We start from the raw sequence: 17,477 nt of genomic DNA, 5'->3' as shown, positions 1-17,477 counted from the left end.
TGTGTTTCTTTGTGGTTTTGTTTTCCTTGTTTTGGGCTTTGTGTTTATCCTGTGTTCAGTTATTGTGATTTTGTAAGGCTGGGGTTCTGTTCTGTTCTGTTCTGGTATCTTGTCCTTGTGGTGTTTGTCTCGTGCTTCCCGTTTGACTTTTGTCCTTTCCTCCTTGTGTATTGTCTTGTGTTTTTTACTTCCTGTGGTTTCTTGTGTGATTCCCTGCCCTGCCCTAATGTGTGCCACCTGTGTCTCATTGTCTTCCCTGCTCCTCTGTATATCCTGTGTGTCTTCCCCTCACTCTGTGTCAGTGTGTTCTGGATTCATGTGGTCATGTCTCTTGTCTACGCCTTGCCAGCCTTCGCTGCTACCTAAAATCCATGCCTGGTAATCTTTTGATTTCATCTTCAATACTTTGCTAAGCCAAGCCTTGAGAACCTTTGTGTTTTTTTTTTAAATTTAACCCCGTGTCGGGGAGTTTCCTTGTTTTTGACTCCGTCTGGAGAAAATAACGATTTTGTTAACGATTTTGATTTTGTTGACTGTGAACCGCTCCTGTCTCGCACTTGGTGTCCTCTCCAAGTCCACAATCCTGACAAGTGGAATGTTGAGTTTCTCATTTCTGACCTCCAAGTCTTCCAGGTGCACCACATTAAACACATTAACTATCAAGGCTTTATCAATGGAGGTCTCTGACAAATGTGAGTGCATTAAACCCTCCCAAATACGGTCCCATCGTGTTTTCACCTATAACAATGTGCTTTCTGCTTCTCCGTTATGAACACCAGAGTCAACACTAACCAGGACTGCTTGATCTGGACCAAGTGAACTCAACCACACACTTTGTGTTTATTTGCGGTTTTCTCTCTCCCTCTCACACACGAACACTCACTCTACCCCTTTTGTGCCATTTCCTGTAAGCCCGCCTGAAACAGGATTTCACGGTGGCTGTATCTGGTTCAACAGGCTTACACGTATTTTAGCATGTTTCACAATGCCACTAATACTGAATGCACCCCCCCCCTCCACAAACACACAGCTTCTTGTCTTGTTATCTATTCCACACTCATGCAACCCCAATCTGTCTGTTTTAGATCTTCATTATCAACGCAAAAAGGTCAGAGTGTAATGTTATCATATTCTGAAATATCAGCTGCCCTTTCCATGAGATCGAGAAATGTACAGCTCACATCATGATCTGTGTCCGGCTTAAATACCAGCACCTGACATCTCAAATTAGTGCTGCTTACAATCTGAACAAAGGGCAGGTATCCTGAAGGCCTCCGCCCGTCCACTTCTTCCACTGAACTCCACCTTTGTCCTGCTAAACGTCTGCACAAACTCAGCTCAACGTTAAAAAAGGAACACAGAGCAAACGCTAAAACGTATATATCCGCTTATATTGCCCCAACAAATGCACACAAAGGGAAGAACGGTGCACTTTTGTCTTGCAAAAAAATGTTAATGGATAATATTATGCATACATGAGGGAGAAGAAAGGTATTGCAGCAGCAGTGTTTGAGACGGAGAAGTTTTTCAAAGGGAGGAGAAATAAAGCGGTGAGGAGTAAGGGAGGGAAGAACAGGAGGGATTAAAGCAGAGAGAGTAGAAATATGTAAAAACAAAAGAAAAAAAATGCTCCTCTGTCTTTCTGCCGAGGCCTTCCTGTTCTTTAGAGGCAGGCAGCTGGCTGATAGTAGGAGAGCAATGAAATACTGGCAGAATTTTAACAGCATTCTCATTATTTATTTACTGCTGAGAGGGGAACACTGCCAGTATATAATATGCAGCAAGACGAACCCTATTTTGTGTTTTTTGCATGTGTGTGTGTGTGAATGCATGTGTTAGTGACATGAAGTGCCATATCACAGTAAGAGGTTGTGACTGACAGGTGATAGAAAATGACCCCCTTGCAGAGGCTTAATTCACATTCTGGAGAAGTCACTGTGTGTGGAAGCTATTTCACAGAGGAGACGCTATCGCTGAGATGGCATGAGATGAAGGCTTAGACTGTGGAGACACCGTTAAAGGAAAGAATGTGGAAAAAAAAGCACAAAGAACAGAGCAGAGTGTGGTAGCCGTGTCTGATCGCACCTGAGTGGATGAAAATTTGGTCAAGAGACATACAGACTTGTTTATTAACTGGCTGTGGGAGTGAACTATGATGATGCACGTGTTTTCACTCTGTAAACATATCCAAGGCTTTAAAAATGATTAATACATGGAGACATTTCTACCTCATAAATATTTTCAAACTAAACATATCAATAATTACGCTGATGATGCTTTCTGCTACACAGTTCATAACACTTCATTTAACAGAATTACACATGTTGCTGCTGCTAACCCTGATCCATAGAACACCATTTAACTTGGTGCTATAAAATTCATTATACAGAATACAGCAGCTTGTTCATGCATTTTAAAACATAAGCACTGATATCCAGCTGTGTTCACCTATACTGCCTCAAAGACAGGCAAATATATTAAATAAACACAGTGAAGGTCAACAGTCATGACACTACAGCTTCAGTCTTAGAAGCTCACAGAGCTTTTCTCTTAAGGGATTTTTTTTTCATTTAGTGTATTTCAGTGAGGCTACCTGACAAAATCAAGGTCAAATGGCTTTTGACAAAAAAAATGTTGTAAAACCATAATAACAAGGAGGCGGAGGGACAGGCAGGCAGACACACTTGAGAGTTGTTGAGCAGAGCAAAGAATTGAATTATCTGTCTATCACAGTACGGCTGACAATCATGTGGGGCATGTAAGTCCTCTTACACAAATTAATGGCTTTTGGCGGTAGTCAGGGAGACGGGGAGGGGGCTTATTCCCTAAAGTCAGCCCATAACTGTTCTCAAATCCTCACCACTGCCTCAATTCCCAATTCTAACATGCTCTGCTATCGGGTCACAACAGACAGAGAAGGAGGAAGGGGGGGGGGAGTAAATGGGAGGTGAAGGTGGTGAAGGGAGGGAAGATTGGCAGCATTATACCTGTAAGGCACCAGAGTTTAGTTCTGCTGGGCCGTCTTATTATCATTAAGACCGCAGCAGAGTGTGGAAATAAAATAAGAAACACACACAAAAGGAGAGAGTTTGTGAAACAGTGAGGGTTGAAGAGAGCATGGGAGAAAGTTGGATGGAGGCGGTGGTGGAAAAGATTGAAGCAGCAGGTGGAGAAACTGGGGAGAAAGAAAAACAAAAAGAAATCAGCACAGTGGGCGTCGATTCAAATTTTCCAAAGGGAAAGGTGATTACCATGGTACCGTAGGGGACGACGAGGGCTTAGCAAGAGAGCCCTAATTAATTTGAGTGCTAATACAGAGACCGCAATGTGGAGTCTTCCTCTCTTAAGCCTGCTGGATGACTGCTCGCTGCACACCACTGTCTCAGCCTTTAATATTACACATGAATTCACATGTAACAGCATGAACAAAAACCTGGCATCATATTAACACAACAGGAAGGAGCGCAACTCCGACACAATTACAGCCACAGTAAATTCATTTTCTACTTTAATGACAGATTTTAAGGTGCAAATTGTAATAATGTGACATTTGCAGTGAGTGATGATGCACAGAGAGGTGGAAGAAGTCTGGCCTTCATAGATGAGTATGTAGGTGAGGTGAGGAGTTCATTTGTGATGATGGACTGCAGGTCATGTACGCGCTATGGTATATATATGTTATCTTCTGGCCGTGTGACGAGCTCAGCTGTGGGATCCCCAGGTCAGTTTTCCTATCATGATGATTAGTTTATGTCCATTGACTCTTACAATCAATGATAGACTGTATCGTTCACACAGAAATGTATTTAATAATCAATACCATCATCCTTTCACCTGTTTACCCTCAGGCACACGAGAGCACGGACACATGAAGAGAACACATACAGATCGACATTATTTCCACTCCATCCCCTCCTTCCTATCTCACCTAATGTGATCCCCAGTGGCCGCCCGCCGTCTAAATGCTGGCTGTTATAGCCAGAAGCTTTGATATTATTCTGGTAAGCTGTCCGCTGGCAGCAGAGAGATTGTTTTCGAAGTTAGATTGTTTTTGAAGTTAAAAACCAATTAAAAGTTCTTCTTTATGAGCTTAAGCCGGAAGATCTTTGCTTCAGTGTAAACAAAAACGTATCCCGCGCAGGTGTTTTAAGACATCTGTAAGCTGCGACTCTTCTACTCCCACACACTCCTACTTATTTGCCCCCCCAGGCTTGGCCAGATCAATACATCATTAGCCAGTCTCTCCACTCACCCCCTCTGTTCTCCCTCCCACTCCTCACTCTCACTCTGTCCTCCCCTCACATTTCACACTATTTCATGCTGTTTTTCTTTACTTCAGCTCTCATCACCATCATGTGTGTGTGTTTCTCAGTGGCAGCCGTGGAAGAAACTGTGAAAAAAAGGGTAGAAATGGAGGTTAAAGGTATACAAGGTAGAGATGGAGGGTGTGGAAATATGAAGAAGAAAGCAGAGAGAAGAAGGGGAGCACTGGCAAAGGGGGGAGGGGAGCATGGCTGGCTGACTGTGTGGGTGAAATGAATGTGTAATTGCGTTGTAGTGGCTCAACACTGAACGACTGAGTGACGGCAGGAACCACAACACTCCTGTGGTGGAGGTGGCTGAGGATGAGGAGAGGAGCAGCGTTACAGGTGCCAACACCACCACCAGGGTAGCTAGACACCCATGAAGAGGACATGTTGGGTGTATATTTCATCTTAAAAAATGGGACGGATAGGTTTGCACCTCCCTCCACCTCCTACTCCCAAAACAGGCCATCCATTCACTCTCAGCCAACCGCACCCTGGTTACAATTTTTTTTTTTTAACACTCCCTCCTCACTCTCTCCTCATTTATTTTCCGTCCCTTTTCCCTCTTTGCTCCACTTAGAATGACGTGAGGAGGGGTGAAGATGAGGGTAATTAAAATGGGGATGCTGTGCAGAGAACAGAAGCCACACCTCAACCCCTACCAGCAACCAGAGAGGGATGTGAAAGGAATAAAAAGAGGGCCGAGCGTCAGCCTACAGATATATGTAAGCAATATATTGTTTCAGATCCTTCTCATGAAGCACCTCTTTCATGGAGACTAGAAAAAGGAAACTTTGATACCCCTACATACACATCGCTCTCTCGCTCACACACAAAGAAACACAGCTTTGAATGATATAGCTCCGGGACAAACAGGTAAAATAACGGCGGCTCACGAAATAAAAGGTTGAATGAGCTTCCCAGTAACTGTACCATGGTTACTGCAGAGAGAGGGATTGGCACAACCAGGGAGGGTGCAGATGGAGGAGTCACCTTGAGGGAGAAGAGGAGAAGGAGGAGGAGGAGGGAGTGGACACAGTGGCAATGCCAATTTATTTCTTTTTCAGGTCAGAGATACTGTGGAGCAATTCATCTGTATTTTGAAGTGGAGTGTGGAATTGGACAAAGAGGTTTATGATGAGAAGAAACGGTCACAGGTGTCATCTGCCGCTCTGTCTGAAAATCTCTGTTCAGAGTCAGGAGGAAGTCTCTCAGCGGAGGTGGAAATCATATTGACTGAACTCTAAGGCGCAGCTTCATAGATTGATCTTCATACCAGAATAGGAGTGCACTCCATGTGAAGTCCAAGCAGCCTTTATCCATAACAGAGCTGTCTTCAAGCTCCGTGGAGTTACTGATTAATACAGATGTGTCAGAAGAAGAGCTTTTGTTACACATCACTAACTAAGCAGTTCAATATTTTTTTTAATAGTTTTAGAAAATGGTGCCTGTTATTTTACAAACCTTAAAGAACAGTAGGGTGGCATTTCTCTATGTTAAACCACAGTGACATCTATTGGTGGGACACGGCACTACAGTACCAAACCTATGAGTGAAAATAGAACCACACACAGACATGTACAAGTTTTTCCTTATTTGATTATTGTCGGCTAAAAGCACAGAGTGCAGAGTGTTTTATTTTTTTTCAGGCAATTTTGGAAAATAAAATAAGACAAATTTAGTTTAATTTGACTGTGCCTGATGTTTTAAAAAAATTGCTTTTGCAAATACACACAACCCATTTCACAAAATAAAGCCGTCAAATCATTCTGAGAGCACACATTTTTATTGTCTGTATTAAAAAATAAATAAAAAAAACATGTGTAACTAACAGCTTAAGACAGTCTTTTAGGAGTTAGCTGCATAGAAAACATTTAAATACAACTGGATTTAGAGAGACATGCCAGGTTTACACTGATTATTTGAAATTATGTTAGTAAAATCAAGGACACTAAGTTATAAAACAGATATAAAAACACAAGATTGACATATTTTATTATACATTGCATAATTAAGAAGGTTTATATTTGTAGACACATTATTTTGCATGTAAAAAAGTGTTGTTATTCTGTAAACATAAGAATCTATACTATAGATTAAACAACTGTGGTAATCCATAAAATTCTGTGCCCTGATAATACAAACATGGAGCTACAATGCAACTGCAAATATTTTAACAGACTTTATCACTATATATAGTTTGATTCATGTTACCAAATAGTGGTACTGCTACTCCTATCCAAGTTTTTTTGTAGTGACTGGGTACAAAATGGACTGAAAATGCTTTCTATTATTTGGGTGAATTTAAAATGAAGACATTATCACAAAAATGTACATCCTTTCAATGTTAATATGGACATAAAGAAATAATGTGAAAACCCTCTCAACTTGGTAAACCCAAAAAGTTTACACTAAATTTATCTAAAGCACTTTTAAAATATGAATCTTTTCCCTTAGAAAATTTGAGAAACGATGTGAGGTCACAGAAATCAGTGTCACCCAGTGGCCAGCAGGGGTCCTCGTTGTACCGTGTGGTGGTAATGCAGTTCGTAAACAGAGACAGGCAGGTGAAAATCAGTTGTTTGTGTTCGCCCTACAACGACACTGGAAGTAGAACACGTAGATAATAATGTTTTTTTGTATTATTTTATTGTATTTTTTTAAATTTTTTATTGTATTTTTTTTAAACTAACATATAAAGTTTATGTTGAAAATAATATGGCCTTCCCTGTGACGTTTTCGACGAGGATGCGCGCGCATCTTGGCAACGGAAGTAGCATTTCGTTTTTGCAGATAACTTCCTTATCCGACGATAAGCACGTTAAAAGCAAAATGTCGGCTTGTTGTGTATCTGGTTGCAAAAATCGAGCTTCTTCGGGCAGCAGACTCAAATTCTACAGGATACCGTCTGGATATCGGCCGTTTCAGGCCAACCGGAGACGTTTATGGCTGCAAGCAATTCAACAAGCGAACGGCAGCATCGAGGGGCTGAAAGGAAACGTTCGTGTTTGTGGCGCTCATTTTCTATCAGGTAGCTAATAACAACAACAACTGGCCGCTTTCATTTTAAGGCTCGCTGCAACACGTAGCTGGCGAGTTGGTTTCAATATACGTAGATTTAAAAGTTCGTTAGTTGTAACTTTTAAAATCTTTTTGTGTGTGTTTTGCAGGAGAAGCGTCCATGGATCACGGCAGCACAGACTTTGTGCCTTCTGTCTTTCCCAAGCAGGGCCCTAAGAAAAGGGCAAAGTGGTAAGAAAATCGCTCAGTTGGGTATCTGAGCATGTATTCTAAATATACATTGCGTTTGATGGGTTATGAGTTATCTTAAAATGACTATAATTAAAGGGGAAACTATAGAACAGTAAGTGTAAATTATTCTCTTTCCATTGCATCCAATTACTATATTTCTGGACAAATACACAATCTTTTATAAACAAAAAAATGACAAATGTACTTAATGTATTTGATTTTGTAAATGATAATCTGAACAAAAATGTCAACTATGCAATACAGATTCTTATAATTCCTGAGAAAAATCTAAATCAGAAATACATTATTTATCATAAATCCAAATGGCCTGGATCACATTGAACTCAAGCAATATGGACTCATTCTGGAACACATGGAGAACCAAACAAGGACGTTCAACATTGTTAAGGAGCTAAATTGTATCTGAAGTGTTAACTGTAAGTTTTACCCCTGGCATGCATGTTCTGTTCCTTGCAGGAAATGAGCTAAGCTACAAACAATTCCAACTCAATTCCACTTTTATATTTGCAGTGTAAAATAAGAAGCTACATTACATTACATATGATCTAGGTAACGTAATGTAATCGAAACTGCGTGTGACTCATAAACTCTTAAAAATTATTATGAATATCATCAGACTAATTTTTTTTTAGGTTTTTTGGGTGTAGAAAAAGGCGTCGCCGTAAAGTCGTTGCAGAGGTTCAGGCTTCTGCTTCAGTGGAAAATGACAGCGAACTTTCAAAAGATACAGAGACACCGTCATCTCCAAAGGTAACGGCCTTAAGTTCAGTGTGTTGAAAAGTTTAGCAATGTAGAATTATGGTCCTTTATTTTGTGTTTCATTTGTATGTTTTTGTCTTTGTCTGTGTTTCCTAACAGAGAGAAAAATGGACTAAGACAAAAACTGAAACCAAAGTAAATCAACCTCAGGACATGTCCAGCCTAAGCCAGACAACGCCAACATTAAAAATTCCACCAGGAACCCCAGAATTAGGCAAAATGAGTCCCATAGTGCTCTTAAAGCCTGTAGTTGGACCAGCTGGTGGCTACAGGTGTGAACAGTGCAACCAGACCTTCAGTGGCATCTCCCATCTTGTAAAACACAGACAGCAGCATGAAGAACCAACATTACTTATCTGTGAAATATGTGGACAGAGCTACACATGTCAGACAGATTTGTCAGAACACCAGAAGGTCCACACAAAGGAACCGTCCTTCCCGTGCAATATTTGTGATCGATCTTTCACTACAGTTCACCACCTCAAGCGCCATAAACTGCTTCATGTTAAAGATGGCAGGAAGTGCCTCAAGTGTGGCGTGCTGTTCTGTCAGAAGCACAATCACATTTTGTTCCTGCCACAGACTGTGACTAAAGTGGAAGAGTCTGATGATGATTCCTCTGTCACTGAGCCACACAATTTAGATAGTAATTTGACCCCAAATGAGCTGGAGCCGAGCCAAGTGACAGAAACTGGTGAGAACACTCAGAGTCCGGAGACCACTACACCTCATCTGCCTTCTCCAAATACTGTGGCAACACCTCCAACCCCTAGTAACTTTATGCCCCCACCTCCTGCTTTGCACACCAGAGTCTTATCAAAAATGTTCATGCCGAAGTTAACGAGACCACCTCCCATGCTCCATCCACCTGTTCCACAGTGGAAATACTGCAGGACCTCAGGTGTCTCATTTAGCCAGTCACCGGTGCCTGACTATCCTGCTTCTTTTATTCAGCCCCACCTTCCTCAGCATCCACCTCTCCCATCATCACTGCAGCTCTTTTCACCTCAGTGCCTCACCTCAGCATTACTCGAGGTTAAGAGAAATTATGACTATATTTTAAACAAGAAAAATGCTGGAAAATGGCTGAAAGCTGTGAAGGAGGAACAAGCAGAGCCAGTCAGGATTTCTCCACACATGCCAAGAATCAAAGAAGAAAAAGATCTGAGAATTGCATATGACATTGAGATTGTAATCTGAGAGAGCAAAATGAATCACAGCTTATTCAGACAAACCTGTTTACCTTAGTTAAAATGAACTACCAGTAAAGCCAGGATGGGGGGAAGGAGGAGATGTTAATAAGCCAGTCTGTCAAACACATTGGTGTTTTTAGATATTACAGCTAAAATAATAGCTATTTATCCTTTCTGCAGTACCGGTTTTTCTGGCTGATTGGTCTCAATTGTTCCCACAAACTTATAATATTAGATGTGACTGAACTGCTGCATTTGTTTAATTTAGATTTCAGTTGAGACCTCTCACTTGTTTTGTTTCTACTGTGTGTTATTATATGTGTACGATACCACTGACCCATAATGTGAAAGTGTACCCGGTGATGTTTGAGCTGCAGACTGTATTGAAATTTGCAGTTTGTGAGTAAGTTAAGTAAATCATCTGGCATCACACCGGATCAGTATTGCTGCTGGACTCACTCTTTGATCTACCTCAGCTGGCTGGCAGCAGTCTTTTCTTTACATTTCTAAAATGTACCACCTCTACACAGAATGCTACTCCAGTATTTACACTTTTGTTAGACACTGGATTGTTTCACCAAACGTACAAGTGGAACACTATTTTTTTTACCTGCTGCAGGGATGCGATTTTTCAGCATAACCTAAGCCTTGAGCCTTGACTTGAAGCCACCCTTACTCTGTTTAACCACAATATAAAAGCCACATGCCTTACATTGTCCTGTGGATGCTTCATCAGACTGGGAGCTGTGAAGCTGGGTTATTGCCTTGGGTTCTTTGAGTCTTACTTGAGCAGATTTTGTGGTTTGGTCTGCTATGCTTGGACTGCTACAGTGTTTGGTTCAGTAGTCCAATTATACAATTATGCCAGGGCTCGGGGTTCCCTAATAGAATGTTGTGTTATAACACAAAAAAATGATTGTTTCCCCACATTTCTCCTGTTACTGGTTTTGGCTGAGTGCATTGTATTTTTCTGTGTTCATAGTACATTGTGCATGCAACACCCTCATCCATCTGAGCTTGAGTTTTTTACATTAGTTAACAAGTGTGCCTTACTGCCTTAATACAAAGGCATTGGCTCAGTAGCTGTGACAGTGCAGATTTGATTCTTACTTGGAGATGGAATTAAATAAATAAACTGTACAATGTCACTTTATACACTGAAATAAAATGACCTCTTTATAGATTCATATCTTCAGATTTGTCCTGATGGTGGCACTAGAAGGATTGTTAAATTGACCCCAAAATGTCTTCCTGCTTTTTTCCTTGACTGACCTCTTATCAGTGTGTCACATTGCATTAAAATCACCAGCTTCTTCTGTGAGCCGGCATGCAATTCAACTGCACATTAAAGCACCCAGTGTATAACAATGAGGTGCTTTCATGCTTTCAGTCCTTCAGGCTGTTTTTGTCACTGCAGTATATTTGTGCCAGTGATGACCAGAGTACTGCATGGTTTAGACGTAAAACACAGTCATACAACCAGATTGAGGTCTCCATGTACAGTAAAGGGGCTTACTTGGTTTGCTCTTTGCCAGATTCATGTTTCTTTACAATGTCAAGACAGAAATGAATTAAATTTGTTGTGGCTCAGGAGGGAGACCAGCTTTTCCACTGATCCTTGTGTGTGCTTTTGAGCTGCAGCTCCCCCTGCCCACCTGTATTGATTATAAGACTGTAACTGTACAAGCAGGCAGTTTGACCAGCATGTGTTCACCTCAGGTTCAAATGGGTAATTTCTGAAAACAAATGTAGCTATATTCTGATTGCCACCTATTTAAATGCAAACAAAACTTGTATTCTTACATATTGCATAGAAATATGTCATTTTATCTGTAAAATTACTAACCACAGCAGTTTAATCAGCCTGTTATACTGACACAAAACTGTGATATTATTATCATACAACAGTGTATTGATTTTAGGGACCATTCCTCACCTTTTGAACCACTTCTGAGTCCATCTGCACGCTGTACACGTCCAATTGGTCCAGATACACCGGCAATAGAAGGCTCCCGTTCTGATTGGACGTCTCAGCTGTCACTCTAGTAGAACGACAGCCACGATTGGCTGACGTCGCTGAACCTCCGCACCGGATTGGCTGATATGTTTTCGCGTGGCTTCATAGATGACAGTCGAGTGGTGCTGATGCTGTGACAATGGGAGTCATCCAGATATGCATCATCTGGACCGACTGTGCTTAAAACACAGCGGCCGTACGCAGGCTTGACTGACTGACTGACTGGCTGACTGGCTGAGAAGGAGGCAGCTGGAAAGACACACACGGAGGAGACTGCTGCTGCTGAAAGGGTGAGTGTTTGCCCCGGATAGCAAAACATGACATGCCCTAGGCGTCCGGATAGCTGGTTCGGATGTGGGGGGCGGGGGGAAAAACAGCTCTCAAGTACGTTGTTGGTGGCAGAGAATGTTAATCCCGCTGGCGAAGTGAAGCAGCGTTAGAAATACGTGCAGGATGATTCCCCGCATACGTTTGGGATGCTTCTGCTTGGTGACCGCTCTGAACACACTGTGCTGTTCATGCAGCCGCTGTAGGAAAGCAGCTGTGAGTCAACTCATCCCCCCTTTGGTCGACTGCATTGCGGAGTCAGAGAGCATGCCTTGCAGAATAGCATGTGTCTTCTGACAGATTTTCAAACACAGAGGACACATGACCCGATTAACTCATCGTGTCACTCTGCTTAATGTGTTCTAATATGCTGAGATGTGTCATTTTGTGAACAGTGTGGTGCTGTTGTTTTAAATGTGCCATATTATCAGCGCGTGTGTGCATATACAAACAATTAGCACCAGGATATGCCATCACCACTGCTAAATCTCCTGCAGCAATTGTATGCAGCTGCACTGAGTTGCTTTGCATGCTGGGATTTGAAGTTTGTATTGGTGCCTCTGTGTGTACGTGTGTGAGAGAGAGGGAGCTGCTTTTTGTTGCTCTGCATGTGTGCAGCCATGGATAACACAGACAGTTTCTGATGTGTTGTTCGGCTTGTTTAATTCTAGTTATGGGAGCATTCAGCCGACAGAAGTTTTTCCAGGAGCTTGCTCATGGCTGCCTGCTCCCCACAGCCCAGCAGGGCCTGGAGGAGGTATGGCAGCTGCTGGTTATCTGCCTGCTGTGCCGGCTGCTCTGGATGCTGGGTGAGAGTCCTGTTATTTCATTTCATTCTCCACCCTCATGCTGCTTGCATCATCGCGATCACCTGTGCTGTGCTGCCGTATCTTGCTTCGTCAGGTCTCCCCTCCTTTGTGAAACATCTGGGCACAGTGGCCGGAGGCTTCTACACTCTCTACCTGTTCTTCGAACTCCACATGATCTGGGTGGTCCTCCTCAGCCTGCTCTGCTACCTCTTCCTCTTCCTGTGCCGCCATTCCACCATCAGAGGTACCTTCCTGTCCATCACTGTGCTCATCTACCTGCTCCTGGGGTAAGACAGTCCTCCTCTGGAACACATCAAGTGCATGTTTGAAGTTTATGCTATTAAAAGCCTGTGTTGAAGAGACCCTTTAAAAACCTGTCTATTCTTATTCACTTTCATTAGAGAGCTGCATATGATGGACACAACCAAATGGCACAAGATGAGAGGTAAGTCGGATATCTTATGAAAACTGATTGATAAGCTTGTTGTTCTATGCAGAAGGTGTCCTACCTTTAGTTTAGCAGCTATGGAGCATAGGGAGCTTTCTTTGCAGAGCAGGGTTTACTGTCAAAACACTGACCACTGAGCCGCTTCTTCATCTTTAGGAAGAGGTATTAGTCTGAGGGAGGATGTCAGAGAAGTTGGCGTCCACATTACGGACTTGTGGAAGCTCATTTTTCACTGAAAAGCTGTTGTGGAATCCGCTGACTTATGTGCTTTGGCTGCGGTGCAGGTTCACAGATGGTGGTTGCCATGAAAGCCATCTCTCTGGCCTTCGATCTGGACAGAGGGGTGGTGACCAGTGTGCCCTCACCCATCGAGTTCATGGGTTATATTTACTTTGTGGGCACCGTCATTTTTGGCCCCTGGATCAGCTTCAGCAGTTACAAAGAAGCTTTAGAAAGCCGTAAGCTGGTAAGTGGGATACAGAATCTCAGAAGGTTGGAGTTGAGGATTATTTCAAAGATTTATCTTGAGGTTAGCTGCTCTTTTTTTTCCCCTTCTCCTCAGAGCTTTTCATGGCTTTTAAAAGTGTCTGTTAGCTGGGTGAAGAGCCAGTTCTGCCTTGTTATATCCAACTGTGTGGCACCCTACCTCTTCCCATATTTCATACCTGTGTTTGGAGACAAGCTACTGCGAAGGTGAGTGAAACACAGAGAAACATATTTGTTGTAAGACTTGTGGCTTCAACTCTTTTTCACATTTTTTTGTTAACAGCAAAAAGAGGAGGAAGATCAGGTAATAATACTGTTTTTCATCAGTATTTGTGTCACATCATCCACCCTCTGTGTACCGGAATACGTCCCTTACACCTTCACATTTACCACGTCATCTAGAAAATCTTGATGTGTATCATCATGAGGAGAATCACTAACATTGCTCTCTTTGTTCTGATGCTTCTCAGAGGTACACCGGCAAAGTAAGTCTTTAAATCTTGTGCTTAATAAAGTACGTTTTGTCTGTACGTTTTGTGTTGTAATACTCGCATCTTTCTTCCTGCTTTTAGGTGGTTGCTGTCGTACGAGAACACAATGTCTTTTCACTTCAGCAATTATTTCGTCGGGTATCTGAGTGAGACCACGACCACTCTTGCTGGAGCGGGCTTCACCGAAGAGAAAGATAACCTCAAATGGTCAGAACCACACGTTTGATTTTAACATGTCTCTATCTATGTTAACATTTATAACAGTCCCCTCCCCCTCTTTATTATGTAGGGATATGACAGTATCTAAGCCACTTAATATAGAGTTTCCACGGTCGATGGTGGAAGTGGTGACGTCGTGGAATCTGCCCATGTCTCGCTTTCTGCACACCTGTGAGTTGTAACGCCATCAATATTATCATTATCAGCGACTGCAGCTGTTGTTCTTTATGAATACGGCTCATCTGAACAGACTCTGCTCTCATCGCCTCACAGATGTTTTTAAGAGTGCGCTCAAATTCGGGACGTTTTCTGCTGTCATGGTGACATACATAGCCAGCGCCATTCTACATGTGAGTACAAGCATATATGTGAATGTGTTTCTGTCGACCAGTGGATTGTTTGGATTGTAACCTTGTGTGTCTGGCAGGGTCTGAGTTTCCATCTGGGTGCAGTGCTGATATCCCTGGGTTTCATCACGTACGTTGAGCATGGTAAGAGTCTTGCCTAATGTTTTTTTTTTCTTTTTCACATTAGGACCTTTCCATTTAGAGAAGGTGCTTAGCTCTGCAGTAATGGTTAATTGCACCCTCTATGACACACTCTTTCTGTTCTCCGCAGTGCTTTTCAGTAATTTTCCTTCTGTGGTCGGAGAGGAACTCCTCCACTGGGTTTATATTTATGCTTTTGTCTTTGTTTTGTGTTTCAGTGTTGAGAAGGAGGCTGGCAGCCATTTTTAATGCCTGTATACTGTCAAAGAAATGTCAGCCAAACTGCACTCACCACAACAAAAAGGTAAAAATACACCTTTCAGCTTTTTTTTTTTCCAAGTAGAGGACCTTTTGTTACCATTCGGTTATTACGTGTATGTGTTTTTTGACAATGACTAGCATGCTCTTTAGTTTCCTTACTAAAATAAATGAGAAAATAGATGACACTCGTGGCTCCATCAAGCTACAACCAGGAGATATTAGCAGTATTCTGGGAGCAGCCTGGCTCCATTTCATGTTTTATATCAAATAATTAAGCTTTCTTTCATGAGGGAGGCTTCCTGTTTTTCATGACAAACATGAAAAAATACACACTCTGCTAGCCATCACATTGAACGTTTTAATTATGATGTTATGTTGGGTCCGCTGCACACATCAGGGAAACAACAATGGGAGATAATGATTTAAGGACAATCTGCTTGTAATGCACCTTGCATGTTTTCATTGTTATGGATCAAAGTATCTGAAATACTGGCTTTCTGCAGGGGCTATGGGTGTACATGATTAACATAGCATTCAGTGCTTTGGCAATAGTCCACTTGACGTACCTGGGCTCTGTGTTTAACTCCAGTGTGGACTACATGGAGGAGGATGAGGTAAGATAGAGAGAATATTGATCACTGCATTACTGCACAGGACATATGTGTTTATTATTGATGTAGACCTGCGTCTGAAGGGCCATACAGGAAGTAGCAATACATGACACATGAATCATTATTGTCATGCATCACTCTGGGCTGTTCAGTGTAGCTTGCGTTGTTCTTCCTGCCTCCTACAGGATGATATCACCCATCATACCATTCAGAAGTGGTCGGAGCTGAGCTGGACAAGCCACTGGGTCACATTCGGGTGCTGGATATTTTACCGCCTCATTCTCTAATGATAATGAGAGACGGAGAAGGAGTGAAGGAAGCAATAATGAAAGATGGAAAGCTGGTTCTACCCTTCTGCACTGTGACTGCGTCAGACTGAAGAAAACAGAATCCACAACAATAAACCGACAACAGCAGCATTCAGGTTGCGCTGCATGTTGACTGGGTATTTGATTATTCTAACCTGCTGGGGACTTGTTTTGATATCCAGGAAATGATAGCCTGCTCCTCCTTTCTTTTTTTTTCCCCGTAATCACGTCTTTTTTATCTGAGCCGCAGTTGTCGAGACAGCAGTTGCCGATGTCTCACTGCGAGTCACAATCAATACCTATCAGCATGGTGGAGATCTGCTGCTCTTTTCTGTGGACACACGATAGAGCCCATTATCTAGGTTTTCAGACTGCGGCAGATGTCCACCAGATGTGATTTTCCCCTTCTCCTCAAGTGTTTTACAATCGCATTTATTAGGTTTAAAGGATTAATCTGCCAACATTCTATAGCCTTGTTATAGTCAGCAAATCCCCGGATGTGACCAAAATAAATTATTATTTTCAAACCGAATAGCTGCAGGAAAGACTAGTGGGAATTATTTTCTGTCTAACAAATGTAAGAATCCGAAAACATCTCTCTCTGTTAAGGTGACACACATAGTGAACTGCACCCGTACTCATAGGAGCATTTCATGCATTATGATGATTAATCATTAGGGTTTTTAAATGAGTTTTTGTTGCCCTGCTCTGTTATATTGTGTTATAATATGTTTTGTATTCAGTGTATGTTGACTTAGAAACCAACCTAAAGTTTTTCTATTGTGCAGATTACTTTAGAATTATTACATGAACAACAGATGGCTAATTAGCTTCCTGAGTTATAGAACAGATTTTTTTTTTATTTCATCATGTGTTTTTTTTGCCTGCAACAGTTTCTGGGACGCCTATGGAAAGCCGTCATCATGTTGAGTCCACTTAAAATCCCAGTTAATCCAAATACGGGCAAAGAGGAGCTGAGGACAGTTGCTTGGTGATAATTAGTATGGCCATCTACCAAGAAGTGGTTTAGTTACTACTTAACCTTAACGAATATAGAAATTTGTAGACAGCAAAAAAGCCTGTGTACAGGCCACATCACTGGCAATGTATATTAGCTAATGTTATTACTCACTAAGGCAAGGCACTGGGGAGCATACTTAAACATTTACCCAGAATTCCTGGCTGTTGGGATTTGTTGACAATAACAAATAGATCATCACTAGTTATCCTCTTTTTCTGTTTAGCATGTGAGTTTACTTTGTAATACAAAGAGCACAGGTTATGAGGCAGCATTTTTTTGTAACAATTTCCCTTTTAGTGAATTTTAGACCCAAGAAAATGAGTCACTAAGTCTATGAATAGATTTTTTGTGGTAGAGTTCCTCAGTGGTGTTTTGTATTATGTTTTGTGTTTTGTTAATGATTTTCTTTCCTTAAAATCGAAATAAGTATTGAAAACACTATTTTACTCTTCAGTATTT

General features: G+C 41.8%; 2 protein-coding genes across 2 annotated transcripts; both read left to right on the top strand.

The window, feature by feature from the left end:
• Positions 1-7,104: 7,104 nt before the first annotated feature.
• Positions 7,105-10,778, top strand: LOC114437915 (zinc finger protein 93-like). The gene is made up of 4 exons (XM_028408839.1): positions 7,105-7,338; positions 7,478-7,559; positions 8,213-8,330; positions 8,439-10,778. Exons 1-4 carry the CDS (start codon positions 7,140-7,142, stop codon positions 9,537-9,539), a joined length of 1,500 nt encoding a protein of 499 aa, XP_028264640.1. The 5' UTR covers positions 7,105-7,139; the 3' UTR covers positions 9,540-10,778.
• An 892-nt stretch (positions 10,779-11,670) lies between these two features.
• On the top strand, positions 11,671-16,453 carry LOC114438744 (protein-serine O-palmitoleoyltransferase porcupine-like). Its single transcript, XM_028410272.1, has 15 exons — positions 11,671-11,839; positions 12,548-12,685; positions 12,780-12,972; positions 13,087-13,130; positions 13,418-13,599; positions 13,696-13,826; positions 13,903-13,923; positions 14,090-14,104; positions 14,192-14,317; positions 14,400-14,500; positions 14,603-14,679; positions 14,757-14,820; positions 15,036-15,121; positions 15,582-15,692; positions 15,875-16,453. The coding sequence occupies exons 2-15, from the start codon at positions 12,550-12,552 to the stop codon at positions 15,974-15,976; spliced, it is 1,389 nt and encodes a 462-aa protein (XP_028266073.1). The 5' UTR covers positions 11,671-11,839; positions 12,548-12,549; the 3' UTR covers positions 15,977-16,453.
• The last annotated feature ends 1,024 nt before the right edge of the window (positions 16,454-17,477 follow it).

This window comes from Parambassis ranga, chromosome 7 (genome assembly GCF_900634625.1).
Source record: "Parambassis ranga chromosome 7, fParRan2.1, whole genome shotgun sequence".
Classification (NCBI taxonomy): domain Eukaryota; kingdom Metazoa; phylum Chordata; class Actinopteri; family Ambassidae; genus Parambassis; species Parambassis ranga.
This window is presented reverse-complemented; position numbering and strand designations above follow the sequence as displayed.

Coding starts and splice junctions, on each gene's coding strand:
- LOC114438744 (XM_028410272.1), top strand. CDS start 12,550: ATGGGAGCATTCAGCCGACAGAAGTTTTTCCAGGAGCTTGCTCATGGC. Junction 13,827..13,902: donor GGAGACAAGCTACTGCGAAG/GTGAGTGAAACA, acceptor TTTTGTTAACAG/CAAAAAGAGGAGGAAGATCA. Junction 15,693..15,874: donor ACTACATGGAGGAGGATGAG/GTAAGATAGAGA, acceptor TGCCTCCTACAG/GATGATATCACCCATCATAC.
- LOC114437915 (XM_028408839.1), top strand. CDS start 7,140: ATGTCGGCTTGTTGTGTATCTGGTTGCAAAAATCGAGCTTCTTCGGGC. Junction 7,560..8,212: donor CCTAAGAAAAGGGCAAAGTG/GTAAGAAAATCG, acceptor ATTTTTTTTTAG/GTTTTTTGGGTGTAGAAAAA. Junction 8,331..8,438: donor AGACACCGTCATCTCCAAAG/GTAACGGCCTTA, acceptor GTTTCCTAACAG/AGAGAAAAATGGACTAAGAC.